This window comes from Carcharhinus amblyrhynchos, chromosome 7, assembly GCF_965287045.1.
Source record: "Carcharhinus amblyrhynchos chromosome 7, sCarAmb.v2.hapA, whole genome shotgun sequence".
Lineage (NCBI taxonomy): Eukaryota > Metazoa > Chordata > Chondrichthyes > Carcharhiniformes > Carcharhinidae > Carcharhinus > Carcharhinus amblyrhynchos.
Window position 1 is genome coordinate 10,404,858 of NC_137330.1, and position 16,116 is coordinate 10,420,973.

The following is a 16,116-nucleotide window of genomic DNA, read 5'->3' on the forward strand; positions in this document are numbered from 1 at the left end:
ATATATCTATAGTCAGGTCACTCACTAAAATACAGATCAAGATATGCGCACACAAACACAGTAATGTATGCATGCAAACACGTGATTCTATATGAACACATTCACTAAAACTCAAACACACTATGGTACACTGACATGCACACTAACATACATTAAACATACTAACCCACACACATCAACCCACTCATGTCACAGAAAATCCCATCTGTACAGATCTGAACAAATGCATGCATACGCTCAGTTGACCCATACAGACACCTCAGCTAGCATGATGGAAAAATTCCAAATGTAGGGAGGCTGAACACACACACACAGCGAGGATACACACACACACAGTTAAAGCAAGGATACACACATACAGGCACACATACATAGAGTTACAAAGTTAGGACACATACACACACACCCAGCGTTACAAAGCAAGGATACACAGACACACACAGAGTTACAAAGCGAGTACACATATACACAGACACACAGTTACAAAGATAGACACACAGTTACAAAGTGAGGATACACACACACACACACAGTTACAAAGCAAAGATAGACACACACACAGTTACAAAGCGAGGATATACACACACACACACAGCACTTACTTTCTGCCTTTCCTGTGCTTGAGTTAGCTGTTCTCCTGCGAGTACCTCTGCAGCATACGAGGCCAACTCAACCTCGACCTTCTCGAGCCAGGTAGCTAACACCTCGTGAGCAGACTGAAACTTGGCAGCCAGCTGCAGGGCCTGTTCCAAGGTCTTCAAGACTTTACCACTGGTGGTGGTAATCTCAGCGTAGCGGGCTTTGATACCATCTAACCTTTCTTGAATGATTATAACTTCATCCCCTGTAAAAGGAAAGAGAGAGAGAGCTTAACAAAAACAGAAACATGCTGGAAATTCGCAGCAGGTCTGACAGCATCTGTGGAGAGAGAATAGAGAATGTTCTGAGTCTTGATGAGCCTTCCTCAGAGAGAGTTTAAGCAAGAGGAGAAATAATTTCTCATTCTGTTCAGCTGTGTGTTCATCCAATTTTCCAGCTTGCCACAGCTGATTTCAGTCTGAGTAACACCAACTCACATATTCAACACATTACAGAAAATCCAAAGAGAAAGTGTCACTTTCGATTGAGAAGGAAAAGACAAATGTACTTATACAGAGCTTTTCACAACCTCAAGTTTAAAGTTTATTTATCAGTGTCACAAGTAGGCTGACATTAACACCGCAACGAAGTTACTGTGGAAAATCCCCTAGTCGGGACACTCCGATGCCTGTTCGGGTACGCGGAGGGAGAATTTAGCACGGCCAAATGCACCCAACCAGCACGTCTTTTGGACTGTGGGAGGAAACCCATGCAGACACAGGGAGAATGTGCAGACTGTACAGACAGAGACCCAAGCCAGGAATCGAACCCAGGTCCCTGGAGTTGAGGCTAATCACTGTGCTGCCCTAATTATTGCAAAGGCTTCTGAAAGCACAAGTTTGGGATTTACACTGATATCTCCAAAATCTTGGAGTGCCCTGCTGTCCCTTCCCTGTTGACGCTAATGGTGACAAAATTACAAATGTCTGAGTTGTCGCCTCATCGTCATTTGAGCATCTTTAAGATGCTCACACCCTTATCCAATGGAGCTCCCCACACTCTGGATCCAGGCTCACTAGAAATTCATGTAGGTGCAAAAGAGACAGCAGGGTCATAACGCTGGCCCTCCACTCCTGACACCTGTCCCAGTGAACTGCCAAAGACAGGGCTTGGAGTTGGGTGGGAGGGGGTGGCTGTGTCTAATGGAGAAGTAAATCACCACCTTCCTCTCCACACATCCCCCCACTGTTAGAATGGAACCGCTGATAACAATGGATCTGTTGTAATGTGACCAATGGCAACAAGCTATAAGGGTCAGCTGACTCAGTAAACCATGTGACCAATGACAGAACGACGTGACAGTCAGCTGACTCAGTATAAATTAGAACATGTTGGGAATTGTGGGGAGCTCGGAATGGCCCAGGGTGAAGCCTCACGTGTTGGAGTAATGGAGTTTCTTCATTAAATCTTATCTTTGATTTATAAGCTGGAGTAAGTTTTGTTATACTTTTATTGACGAGACTGGAAGAGTTCCTTCTGGGTGAACACCCACCCCACCCCACCCTACATTGCCCAACCGCACTTACCCGTTGTCTGTTTCAGGAGCGCTAACCCATTCTTAATGGCCTGATCGACATGCTGCTTCCGGTGTATGATGTCCTCATGGAGTGCCTGTTTTGGTACAACAGCTTTAGTTAATGGAAACCAGCGGAAACCCACAGGCCAGAGATTCCGGGGGCAACGTTTTGACTCGATCAACAGTTTTAAAAAAAATAATGAACGAGAAGAAAATTAAATGTGAAAGAAAATTAAAGTCGAAATTAAAGTGAAAGCAAAAACAAAAAATAAGGTACCAGATGTTCGCAATGTTGTTTCTGAAGGTGATCGGGATCGTAGTCTTGAATGGCCGCATCGCTGAGTCTGTCCTGCACTTCCGCCAGCCAGTTCAGAACCTCTACTTCCTCCTCCCCAAAGATCCAGGCATTGGACAGGGCCTGCTGGATCAGGGCAGCTTTGCGGCTGCACCTGTCCTGGATCTCAATGTACCGAGTCTGGGCAGAATCCAGCCTTTCCTGCAACATGTCCTTGTCATCTCTGGAACTCATGGTCTTTAGCAACTGGCCAACGCTAATAGCCTGGTGCAACTGTTTGCCGTGATGCACGACGTCGTCCTCCATGGCCTACGCAAGGTGCACAAACGGGTGAGAAAAGATACTGGGACAAAAATAAACTGAGGCAGGAAAACAAAAGAACGGCAACAGAAAAGTACTTCCCCCCGCCAACGGAAAAAAAAAACACTAAAATAACGATTAAGCAAAGTCGTAAGTTAGGAGTGATGGATGGAAGGAAGGAAGGGCCAGTCTATTCTTGGTTCAATACTCACTTTATGCTGAGAGATCTGCTCCTGTAGTCTGGTGGTCTGAGTTCCAATAGGTTCAGAGTTGGCAACCTTCTTCTCAGCAGCGGAAAGCCACTCGGTCAGAGGTTCCACAGAGTCGTGGAACTGCTGAGCGACCACCAGGATGGCCTCCAGCTGCCGCTGCCTGCGGAGAGGATAAACAAGAAGGGACCTCGCTGTAAACAGAGACTGGGACGAAGCATGGTACAGCCAATGAAGTAACTTTCTGGGCAGCATGATGGCACAGTGGTTAGCGCTGCTGCCTCACAGCGCCAGCGACCCGGGTTCGATTCCAGCCTCGGGTCACTGTCTGTGTGGAGTCGGCACATTCTCCCAGCGTCTGCGTCGGTTTCCTCCCACAGTCCAAAGATGTGCGGGTCAGATGGACTGGCCAAGCTAAATTCTCCCTCAGTGTCCAAAGATGTGCGGGTCAGATGGACTGGCCATGCTAAATTCTCCCTCAGTGTCCAAAGATGTGCGGGTCAGATGGACTGGCCATGCTAAATTGCCTCTTAGCGTCAGGGGAGGAGCAAATGCATGGGGTTATGGGGATAGGGCCTGGGTGGGATTGATGTTGGTGTAGGTTTGATGGGCTGAATAGCCTCCTTCTGTACTGAAGGGATGCTGTGATTCTGAAGTGTAGTCATTGGTGTAATGTAGCAGAAGTTGTGGCCAATGTGCACACAGTAAGCTCACACTCGTCGTAATGCGACTGACAATAACCAGATGTTTCTTCGTGATGTTTTTTGATGAGGGATAGAATGTTGGCCAGGACACCAGTTGTCTCCCACAACTTGTGAAATCAAGATATTCAGAAACTCCAAGTCACATGTCGGCCAAGATGACAGATTACCTTCCCAAAGGGCATTAATGAACCAGATGGGTTTTGATGACAGTTTCACATTTGGCATGAGTGAGACTAGCCTAATATTTTTATGAATTGAACTCAAATTCCGCCAGCTACCATGGTGGGATTTGAACCCATGTCCTCAAAGGATTCATCCTTTAGATTACTGGCCCAGTGACATTATCATCATATCATGGTCACATCACCACTCCATGAAGCAGACTCTTGGCATTTTTGTTTTGTGCTCTCGTTGGTATTTTTGATGAAATGTTTGACAATCTTCTACCAATGCCAGCCTCAGAGCCTGCACTGACAACAATCCCACCTATACCCTATCCTCGTAACCCCACATATTTACCCTGTTAATCCTCCTGACACGAAGAGTCAATTTAACAATCCACCTAACCTGCACATCTTTCAGACTGTGGGAGGAAACCCACGCAGACACAGTGAGAATGTGCAAATTGCACACAGACAGTGACCCAAGCTGGGAATCGAACCCAGGTCCCTGGCGCGGTGTGGCAGCAATACTAACCACTGCGCCACACATACAGCAGTTTCCAGACAACGCGCGAAAAGGTACTGTGCATGACGATACAGGACTGTGTATCATCTGTCAAACTACACAGGGTCATGAATGAAGCCCAGATCATCACGCAAACCAGCCTCATCCAGTGACTCTGTCTACACTTCCCGCTGCCTTGGCAAAGCAGCCAGCATAATTAAGGACCCCACGCATCCCGTAAATTCTCTCTTCCGTCGGGAAAAAGACAAATGTCTGCAGTCACGTACCAACTGACTCAAGGACAGTTTCTTCCCTGCTGCCATCAGGCTTTTGAATGGACCTACCTTGTATTAAGTTGATCTTTCTCTACACCCTAGTTATGACTGTAACACGACATTCTGCACCATCTCATTTCCTTCTCAATGAACGGTATGCTTTGTCTGTATAGCGCGCACGAAATAATACTTTTCACTGTTTCCTAATACACGTGACAATAATAAATCAAATCAAAGAATACCCCCCACCCCCCCGCTTCCCCGACACTCCCCAGTGGATGCACAGGACACTGGATCCCTCTGTACCTGTTTTCCGCCTTGCTGAGCAGGGAATCCCATCTCCGACTCAGGCCTTGCAGCTGATTCAGGGTCTTCTCCCGATCTGTCGAATCGGCCAGCCCGGCAATCTTCTCCCCTTCCCGCCTGATCATCTCCACGGTCGGTTTGCGGTCATCCAGCAAGTGTTGGAGAAGCTTCGACGGCACAAACATTTAGAATCAGAACCGCGACAAGCATCGTTCTCAAAGCTGCGCTGCTCATTCATGTAAACCGAGGGTAAGTAGTCTGCTAAGTAACAGCAAATTACTGCGGATATTGGAATCGGAAACAACCTGTGCTGCTCAAATTCACTGGCTAACAGTATTGGTATCTTTCACAAAGTCACCACATTGGAACGTGGTGCCTGAATGGGTGATGGAAGTCGATACAACAAGAATTTCCAAAAGGAAATGGATAAATACTTAACTGGGGCAAAAAAGGCAGGACTACGGGGAAATAGAATGATTGACCCTAGCACAGGCACTATGGGCTGAATATTCTCCTTCAGCACTCCGTTCATCTACAATGCAAATGTCTAACTGTATCTAGTAGGTTTATCCAGGTTAAAAACAAGTGCTGGACAATCTACACCAGCCATGAGTCATTTATTTACTGGTGGTGTCTAAAACCCTGATACTCAGCACATCAGCCTTTGAGTAAAAGACTCTCAGCATCTGTTTACGTGGACAGAGAGTAAAGTGAGTTTGTCACATAGCCCATCGCCAGCGTCTTCCCCAATCCCCTCCACAAACCGCCCCCTCCCCATTCCCCCCCACAACCTGCCCCCTCCCCATTCCCCCCCACAAACTGCCCCCCTCCCCATTCCCCATCACAAACCGCCCCCCTCCCCATTCCCCATCACAAACCGCCCCCTCCCCAATCCCCCACAAGCTGCCCCCTCCCCATTCCCCCCCACAAACTGCCCCCTCCCCATTCCCCCCCACAAACTGCCCCCTCCCCATTCCCCCCCACAAACTGCCCCCTCCCCATTCCCCCCCACAAACTGCCCCCTCCCCATTCCCCCCCACAAACTGCCCCCTCCCCATTCCCCCCCACAAACTGCCCCCTCCCCATTCCCCCCCACAACCTGCCCCCCTCCCCATTCCCCTCCACAACCTGCCCCCCTCCCCATTCCCCCCCACAAACTGCCCCCTCCCCATTCCCCCCCACAAACTGCCCCCCTCCCCATTCCTCCACACAACCTGCCCCCTCCCCATTCCCCCCCACAAACTGCCCCCCTCCCCATTCCTCCACACAACCTGCCCCCTCCCCATTCCCCCCCACAAACTGCCCCCTCCCCATTCCCCTCCACAAACTGTTCCCCTCCCCATCTCCTCACAAACTGGGATTATTGACTACCGCCTTACATTTATGGCCCTGAGTTTTGGATTGTTAAAGACATTCCACATGCACACAGTTTAATCTGCTGGATCTGGGAGGTCCTCGCAGGACCCCTACCCCACCAGCGGTGGCAGTCCACACACAGTAACTAAAACAGCCTGAGGCAATTTAACAGGAGTTCTTGTGTGGGATCCTGCTGGGTATCCGGGGGTGGGGCCAGGAAGCACAGGTGTGAGGCTCCTGCTGACTTCTTCCCTCCAACAGTGATACGTACTCATCCCAACCCTTTACCCTGGCACTGGCTTCACACCATTCCCTTCGTCTCCTTGGGCAATTGACCATTGGGAGTTTCAGGCAAAGGGAAGCACTGGGCTGTGCAAATGAGCAGAGAGGGGAGATAAATTGACCCAGGGGACACGGCTAAATCTCTGCAGCAGCATCCCTCTGCCTCCCTATCTCTCCCACCTCCCGAAACCCACCCAAGTTAAAAGTAGGTTTCAAAAGAGTTTGCTCTAAATGTTAAATTGTTTGGGAATGGCGGGGCTGATGTACAAGGAGAGATTAACTTGGTAGGGATTGGTTTCACTGGAGTTCAGACGAATGAGGGGGGATCTCAGAGTCACAAAATTCTAATAGGACTGCGGGGAGATGCAGGGAGGATGTTCCTGACGGTGGGGGAGTCCAGAACTAGGGGTCACAGTCTGAGGATTCAGGGTAGACCATTTAGGATGGAGATGAGGAGACATTTCTTCACCCAAAGAGTGGTGAGCCTGTGGAATTCATTACCACAGCAAGTAGTTGATGCCAAAGCATTGAATGTATTCAAGAGGCGGCTGGATATAGCACTTGGGTCAAACGGGATCAAAGGTTATTGGGAGAAAGCAGGATTAGGCTATTGAGTTGGATGATCAGCCATTATCATGATGAATAGCAGAGCAGGTTCGGAGGGCCAAATGGCCTCCTCCTGCTCCTATCTTCTACGTTTCTCTGTTTGGTCGAGGTTCTGGTATAAATTCGCAATTTATGAAGCGTTAACTTACTTTCTGTTCCTGGATCTGAGCCTTCACTACTTTGAACTCGGCTGAAGGTGGCTTTTGATTGGCTACGAGCTCCTCTGTGTCCATCAGCCAGCTGAGCAGCGACTCGAGCGCATCCTGAAATCTCCCACAATGCAACAGGGCCTCCTGGAGCTTGGCCGCTCTTTCTGCAACCTGTTAACCAGATGACACAGTCCCAATGAACTGGAGTGGACACAGAAGGCAGTGAGCGGGCTACCTGCTTAACAATGTGGGGGGGCGGTGTTGGAGGTGGGGGTGAAGGGGATGGAGAGAGAAAGAAAATAAACCTTTGTCGTGAGGGTGTTCCATCGCGTATTGGCTTCTTCAAGGTCGTGCTCCAACTTCTGGATGTTGGTGTTTTTAGCCGCACTTTGGATCAACCCTTGTCCAAGTCGGTTAACCTCTTGCAGCACGGTCTGCAGGGGCTCAATTTCCTCCTTCTGAAATACCTGCAGTTTGTTGAAAGAAGATTGCAATATACACTGGGTTAGATGAGTCAGTTAGACCTGCATCCCATAGATAGATAGACAAAAATAAAAGCTGAGCGTCTCAAATCAAATCAATATAAAAGTACGAATTCCTCCATCCTCCATATGTGCTCTGGGTTCTGCGGTGTAATGGTGAGCACTCTGGACTCTGAATCCAGCCATCCGGGTTCAAATCTCAACACAGCCTTAACTGTGGGGCAGCACAGTGACCAGCACTGCTGCCTCACAGCGCCAGGGACCCAGGTTCAATTCCGACTTGGGTCACTGTCTGTGTGGAGTTAGCACATTCTCCCCGTATCCGTGTGGGTTTTCTCCAGGTGCTCCGGTTTCCTCCCACACTCCAAAAACGAGAGGGTTAGGTGGATTGGCCATGCTAAACTGAGCCTTAGTGTCGGGGGATTAGCAGGGTAAATGTGTGTAGTTACAGGGATAGGGCCTGGTTGGGATTGTTGTCAGTGCAGGTTTGATGGGCTGAATGGCCTCCTTCTGCATTGTAGGGATCATACGATCGATCATTTTTGTGATAACAGTCCCCACAATTTACACAGCCATCGCTTATCCCATAGACCCATCTATATTGGGCAAATGGCATTAATTACTCGATAGCACTGCTCGCATCAAGTACAAAGACGCTACTTAAACTACATTAATACTGTTTCCGCTTTTACAAAGACTCGGTTCACACAGTGACAGAATGAACAATGTGGGAGAGAAGCCAAAAGAATTCATTTTAGCAAACTCTACAGGCAGATTTTTCTTTCACGAGAAATTAATCTCAATCTCATTAACTTCCAGAGCTATTCCGGTAAAAACTGAAGTAATGGGCATTGAATCCAATCAATCTTTGGTCGCCTCCGCTGGAAAATATAACATTTAAAAAACTGTTTGCTAAGCCAAGAACAAAATTGAATATTTAGCTGAATGTATGATGAAATCCTAAGGTTCATTAAACTTCTTTCACTGTTCAAACTAAATCCAAGTTTATTTACAATGTTCTGTCCCACAGAGCCATTAACAAACAGATTGTCAGCTGCTCTCTAAATCTCCTTCGTACTGTCCTCAATTCTTTAGGGTTCCTTAAGGATTGTGCATCCACAGACCCTGTACAAATCTGTGTCGTATCTCCCCTCTAAGACTCCTGATGTAGATGATCAACCAAAGTAGCCTAAACCTTGCCCTCCACTTTGCTCCAATCTGAACCACACAAAGAATTGCGTTTTAAATTCATTTATTAGTAGACTTACATTAACACTGCAATGAAGTTGCTGTGAAAATCCCCCTGGTCGCCATACTCCAGCGCCTGTTCGGGTACGCTGAGGGAGAATGTAGAATGGCCAAAGCACCTAACCAGCACGTCTTTCGGACTGTGGGAGAAAACCGGAGCACCCGGAGGAAACCCACGCAGACACAGGGAGGACGTGCAGACTCTGCACAGACAGTGACCCAAGCCGGGAATTGAACCCGGATCCCTAGCACTGAGAGACAGCAGTGCTAACCGCTGTGCCACCGTGCCGCCTACAACTAAGCATCAGAATTTCTTCCATCCCCACATGCAAACCTTCAATCCATCCCATAATGTTTGCTCTTAATGTAATCTATTCCTAAACTGTTCAAATTAACGTCTCATGTAAATGAATATTTACATGGATAGAGCCATGAAGAAGGCTTATGGTGTGTTAGCATCTATTAACAGGGGGTTTGAGTTTAAGAGCTGTGGGGTTATGCTGCAACTATACCGGACCTTGTTGAGACCACATTTGGAATATTGTGTGCAGTTCTGATCACCTCACTATAAGAAGGATGTGGAAGCATTGGACAGAGTGCACAGGAGATTTACCAGGATGCTGCCCGGTTTGGAGGGTAAGTCTTATGAGGAAAAGTTGAAGGAGTTGGGGCTTTTCTCTTTAGAGTGAAGGAGGATGAGAGGCGACTTAATAGAAGTTTATGAGATGATGAGGGGGGTAGATACTGTGGACGTTCAGAGACTATTTCCCCGGGTGGATGTAGCTGTTACTAGGGGGCATAACTATAAGGTTCATGGTGGGAGATATAGGAGGGATGTCCGATATATATTCTTTACTCAGAGAGTGGTTGGGGTGTGGAATGCACTGCCTGCTGTGATAGTGGAGTCGGACACTTTAGGAACTTTCAAGTGGTTATTGGATAGGCACATGGAGCACACCAGAATGATAGGGACTGGGATAGCTTGATCTTGGGTTTGGACATAGCTCAGCACAACATCGAGGGCCGAAGGGCCTGTACTGTGCTGAACTGTTCTATGTTCGAACATGCAACTTGTTCTGTCGCCATTCTATTGATGGAAGTGGAATTTTCATCTATACCTACTTGAAGAGCCATGATGTGGGGACTGGGGTGGGCACAATAGGAAGTCTCACAACACCAGGTTAAAGTCCAACAGCTTTATTTGGAATCACGAGCTTTCAGAACACTGCTCCTTCATCAGGTGAGTCGACTCACCTGAAGAAGGAGCGAGTCTCTGAAAGTTCGTCTGTCGCTAGGGGCTTATAACTTGAGGGGCAATACACCATATCAAACATAGCTCCACAAACACACATTCTAAGGGGGCAATTTAGCGTGGGCCAATCCACCGAGCTCAGGGGGTTGGTTCGCCCAGTTGGCTGCACAGCTGGTTCATCGACCGGAAACATTTCTCTTGCCGTAGTGCTTGACCTGCTGAGTACTTCCAGCATCTTCTCTTTCAAAATCCTACAGTGCAGAAGGAGGCCATTCAGCCCAAACAGTCTGCACCAACCACCCAGGCCTTACCCCCACGCACTTACCCTAGCTTGTCCTCCTGATGCTAAGGGGCAATTTAGCATGGCCAATCCATCTAACCAGCACGTCTTTCGGACTGTGGGAGGAAACCAGAGCACCCGGAGGAAACCCACGCAGACACGGGGAGAACGTGCAGACTCCGCGCAGACAGTGACCTGAGCCGGGAATCGACCCCGGGTCCCTGGCGCTGTGCCGCCACGCTGCCATTTTTTTTTGGTTTCACATTTCCAGAACTGCGGTGCTTTGCAACTGCCTCATTCGCAGACTGACCAAAGCACATTGCAGCTAAAGACAGTTAATCAGTAATCCATGCACCGTACAACCAAACCGGTCCCTGAACAGTTTAACCTTGTGGGGAACAGGCTTCAGCCAGATTTAAATTCCTTTCCTTTTCCCGCCTTTGTTAATGGAACATGGATTACCTTATATTTAGTCCTATAGCTGCCACAACACAGCCCAGGCATTCAAAAGATCTAAAGAAATGAGCTGGTCTTTTCATGACTCACATGACCACGTAGTTCACTCTCGGCAAATTTATAATAAGTCACTCATATAATTTATGAATAGTCTACACAGCAGGAAACACAGAACAGATCTGTTCCTGGCTCCATTAGTCAATGGTCCTCGCTGCTTGCTAATGTCAAAACTATTTTCAATCCAACTAGTTAACTTACCATTAATTCCACAAATGTTTATCTTTTATAAAGGCCTAACTGTGGAATTCAACCGATATGATCGCTTGAAAATCAAAGCCCATGTCTGCCTGGGACAACCCGTCTATTAGCTTAGGTCCTCAGGCCGCTAATCAAAAACAAAATACATGTGGCAAGAAGGTGACTGACGAAAGATGGTTTGACTTTAGAAAAGACAGTTCGTTACCGGCAACACATCAGAAACCACTTTTCCGTATTACATCAGTGCCACGCATCTTCACTCTGAACTTCCTCTGGAGACTGTTTTTGGTTTGCCTTTCCTGGCCCTGTCCCAGAGGTTAACCCTTTGTCCCGACGCCCCAGATAATGCGTACAGTTGCTTGGGCAGCTAAAGGGGGAGGCGATGGCCTAGTGGTATTATCGCTAGACTATTAATCCAGGAACTCAGCTCATCTGCTGAGAAAATGCTGGAAAATCTCAGCAGATCTGGCAACATCTGTCAGGAGGGAAGAGAAGCTGCCATTTCCAGTCCAGATGACCCTTTGTCAAAGCTAAAAGGTTAATGTTCTGGGGACCCGGATTCAAATCCTGCCAAGACAGATAGGGGAATTTGATCTTCTTATGGCCTCTTAGCAGCTTGTTTAAATTATGACCTAAATGGACGGTCCTTCCATGTCTCAAATTTAAATTCTCTCTCATGTTCAAATTTATTCCTAGCCTCGCTCCCTCCCTATCTTGATCGCCTCCTCCAGTCTACAACTCTCCATGACACAGCAATGTCTACGGGCCTGGACAATACCCTGGCTTTCATGCTGAGGACTTGAGCACAGACCTTTTCACACCTCTAGCCAAGTGGTTTCAGTTCAACAGCAACAACGAGGCGATGGCCTTGCAGTATTACCGCTCGATTATTAATCCAGAAACTCAGCTAATGTTCTGGGGACCCGGGTTCAAACTGAAAACAGTTACGTTCCCTACCACCGACACCCTTCACTTTAAACACAGAAGATCAAACAAATTCACAATGACATGGTGCCTTTCCCAACCTCAGGATGTCCCAAGGTGTCTCACAGACAGGTTTGTGAAGCATTTCCCACTAGAGTGACCGAGTGGTATTATCACCATCCAGAGAGTCAGCTAACATTCTGGATTCCCGGGTTCAAATCCTGCCACGGCAGTTGGTGGAACTTGAATTCAATAATAAAAAAAAATCCGGAATTAAGAATTTACTAACGACCATGAAACCATTGTCGGTTGTGGGGAAAATCCCATCCAGTTCACTAATATGCTTTAGGGAAGGAAATCGGCCATCCCTACCCGGTCTGGCCTACATGTGACTCCTGAGCCACAGCAACGTGGTTGACACTCGATTGCCCTCGGGCAACTAGGGACGGGCAATAAATGCATCATGGTGGTACAGTGGTTAGTACTGCTGCCTCACAGTGACAGGGACCCGGGTTCGATTCCAGCCTTGGGTCGCTGTCTGTGTGCAGTTTGCGCGTTCTCCCTGTGGGTTTCCTCCAAGTGCAGTGGTTTCCTCCCACAGCCCAAAGACGTGCGAGTTAGATTGAATGACCGCGCTAAATTGACCCTAGCATCAGGGGGTCTAGCTTGGGTAAATGCATGAGGTTATGGGGATAGGGCCTGGTTGGGATTGTGGTAGGTGCAGAGTCGATGGGCTGAACGGTCTCCTTGCTGGGGTTCTGTGATGAGATGCTGGCCAGCCAGTGACACCCATATCCCATAAACGAATTCAAAAAACAGTGAACCGATAGTGCTAGCCCACCATTGAAGGAAGGTTGATATTGAATTTATTTGGTTGGAATGTGCTACTTGCTATCAGATGGAATGAACGGCTGCAGTGAGTGGAGGAGATGCATTTGAGTGCGAGGTGAATAAGAACAAGAGGGGGAAAGAAAGAGAAGGAGATGCCAATAAAAAGGTACGGAGGAGGCTAGAGTGGCACCTAAACACAGGCATAGACCCATTGGGCAAAGCGACCTATTTCTGTGCTATAAATATTAATGTATTGCAGCAGTTCATTTTTATCACATACATCTTCACGGTTTCAGAATGTGGCAGAATAACAAAACACTAGGCTTGGATTTTAACTGATGAAGGAATTAATGAAATAGTGAAAGAACAAACATACAGTAGCGGGAACATAACATGCATTCTTTCCACAGCGGTAGCCAAGTTTAGTCATCTATGCCTGTAGTAACGAATCCATCATTTGCAACGGCTGTGGTGAACCAGAATGTATATAATAGTCTTAAAGCTTTCTTTGCACTCTCCGTGGAAGCAAGGCTTCAGACAGGGGTGCCCACACAGGTTAACAAACAGTTTCAGGCAGCACAGCGGTTATCGCTGCTGCCTCACAACGTCAGGGACCCAAGTTCGATTCCCGGTTCAGGTCACTGTCTGTGCAGAGTTTGCACGTTCTCCCCGGGTCTGCGTAGGTTTCCTCCCACAGTCCAAAAGATGTGCAGGTTAGGTTTGACTGGCCATGCTGAATTGCCCCTTAGTGTCCGGGTTCTGGATCGTAGCGGGATTGGCAGGGTTAGGTTGTGGGGATAGGGCCTGGGTGGGATTGTGTTTGATGGGCCGAATGGACTCCTGCACTGTAGGGATTCTATGAACCGATACCAAGCAGGTTTAAATAACTATTGAAATTAACAAATGCTCTCATATCATACCTTGAACAACCTCACAAAATGCTTGCATTTGAATTGAATGGTTTGACCAGCTCCATCTAAAGCATCCCCATCACTCTCCATCTGATCTCATTCTCAGGCAAATTGAGAAATGTTATAGTAGTTGTAATAGCAATGTAATCTGCCACAGAGGGAGGGAATCACCCGGTCTGCTGCCTTGCTTGAGCATGGCAGCCGGGGGGGGTGGGTCTGGATCTGCGACCAGCCGATCACAAGTCTCCCAGGTTCATTTCTTTTTCCCAACGTAATCAACCCCAGTCGGAAAACTGGACGAGATTGATTACATTACTGAGATCTCAATTTCAATGTCATCAGCCAGCCCGGATGGTAGGGGAGAATGGCGTGGGGCAGGCGATTGGAGCTGGCCTGCGAGAGGGGGTGGGAGGCAGATGGGTAGGCCAGCTATCAGGGGTGGGGTGGGGTGGGGGGAGTTTAGGGATTTGGATAGGCCGGCGATTAGGAGAGAGCAGGGTGGGGGTGGGGGTGGGGGATCAGGGATATTTGGGAAGCCAATGATCGGAGAAGGGGTCCTGGGATGAAATCGGAAGGCCGGCGATGGGTGGAGGGGTGGGGGGGGGGGGCAGGAGAGGGGTAGTGTCAGTAACTGGCATGAATCGTCCTGAGGCACTCTTTGGAGCACAGAATGTTGGAGAATGGTAAAACGAAGCATGTCCAAAGATTGGGTGTGAAAAATCTCCCACGTGCCTGCCTTTTGGGTAGTCGGTTTTCTCCTGAGATAATCGCCCCAGGCTGCACTGCTGCCTCACAGCACCGGGGTTCAATTCCCAGCTTGGGCGGAGTCTGCATGTTCTCCCCGTGTCTGCATGGGTTTCCTCCAGGTGCTCCGCTTTTCTCCCACGGTCCAAAAGATGTGCCGTTTAGATTTATTGGCCTGTGCTAAATTCTCCCTCAGTGTGCCCGAACAGGAACCAGTGTGTGGCGACTAGGGGATTTTGACAGTAGTTCCATCGCAGTGTTAATGTAAGCCTGCCTGTGACATTAAGAGATAAACTTAAACCCATAAAGTTTGTGAGCACAGCAAGACCTTAATCCTTTATGTCGTGTGATACCATTTTAAGAAAAGGCCTTTTACTTGCTAAATATGAAAATTCATCATTTCATCGTAACTATCACTTGTGTGCTACTGGCAAGGTGAGCCTCATTAACTTCAACCCTCAAGTTCGAGACTCTATCACCAACTTAATCAAATGATATAGTGCAGCAGAAGGATTGAGTCAATGTTGTACTCCATCTGAATCTAGCGCAGAGGAAATGCCAACTGTCCGATCAATTTTAAATATCTACCAGTTCTTTTTATGGACTCTTAACTGCTCGCTTCAATTACGATCTAACTGGATAGTCCTTCAGTGTTTCAAATTCAGAATTCTCACCCGTGTTCAAATTTCTTCCTCACCCCTCCCTATCTTGGTCACCTCCTCCAGTCCTACAACCCTCCACGATACAGCAATGCCTATGGGCCCCAACAATACCCTGGCTTTAGTGCCGAAGACATGAGCAAAAGACCGTCTCACATCTCTGGCCCAAACCGTTTCAGTACTACAACAACAGTGAGGCGGTGGCCGAATGGTATTATCACTCGGCTATTAATCCAGAAACTCAGCTAACGCTCTGGGGACCCGGGTTCAAATCCCGCCGCTGGTGGAATTTGAATTCAACAAAAAATTTCTGGAATTAAGAATCTACGGATGACCATGTCGGAAAAACCCATCTGGTTCACTGATGTCCTTTAGGGAAGGAAATCGACCATCCTTACCCGGTCTGGCCTACATGTGACTCCAGCGCCACAGCTATGTGGTTGATTCTCAACTGCCCTCCAAGGGCAACTAGGGATGGGCGATAAATGCTGGCCCAGCCAGAGACACCCTCGTCCCACAAATTTAAAAAAATGACATCTACCTGAGGAAGTGGAAATTTGCCAGTCTGCAATAAAACTGGACTGCCTCATTCACCAGCAAGATGATAGAGGGTTTTGTTGACAGTGCCACCAAGAGGCATTTAGTCTCCTGTAACCTGCTCACCGATATTTGGTTATCTGGACCAACCACTGTGGTTATTTGCTCCAGGTCACAGGTTGGGAATTCTGTGGTGAGTAACACACCTCCTGACTCCCCAAAACCAGTCTG

The 16,116-nt window shown here is 48.0% G+C and overlaps 1 protein-coding gene across 4 annotated transcripts in view; it reads right to left on the minus strand.

Annotated features, from left to right (window-relative positions):
* The window catches only part of dst (dystonin), a 614,201-nt gene that overhangs the window by 119,109 nt on the left and 478,976 nt on the right, over positions 1–16,116 (minus strand). For all 4 annotated transcript variants that reach the window (XM_080191940.1, XM_080191941.1, XM_080191942.1 and 1 more), the window contains 7 exons: positions 7,609–7,770; positions 7,304–7,474; positions 4,911–5,077; positions 2,963–3,122; positions 2,433–2,759; positions 2,166–2,250; positions 603–844 (listed from right to left, as the gene is read on the minus strand). In XM_080191940.1, coding sequence (XP_080048066.1) covers positions 603–844; positions 2,166–2,250; positions 2,433–2,759; positions 2,963–3,122; positions 4,911–5,077; positions 7,304–7,474; positions 7,609–7,770 — 1,314 coding nt within the window. The remainder of the gene's footprint in view (positions 1–602; positions 845–2,165; positions 2,251–2,432; positions 2,760–2,962; positions 3,123–4,910; positions 5,078–7,303; positions 7,475–7,608; positions 7,771–16,116) is intronic.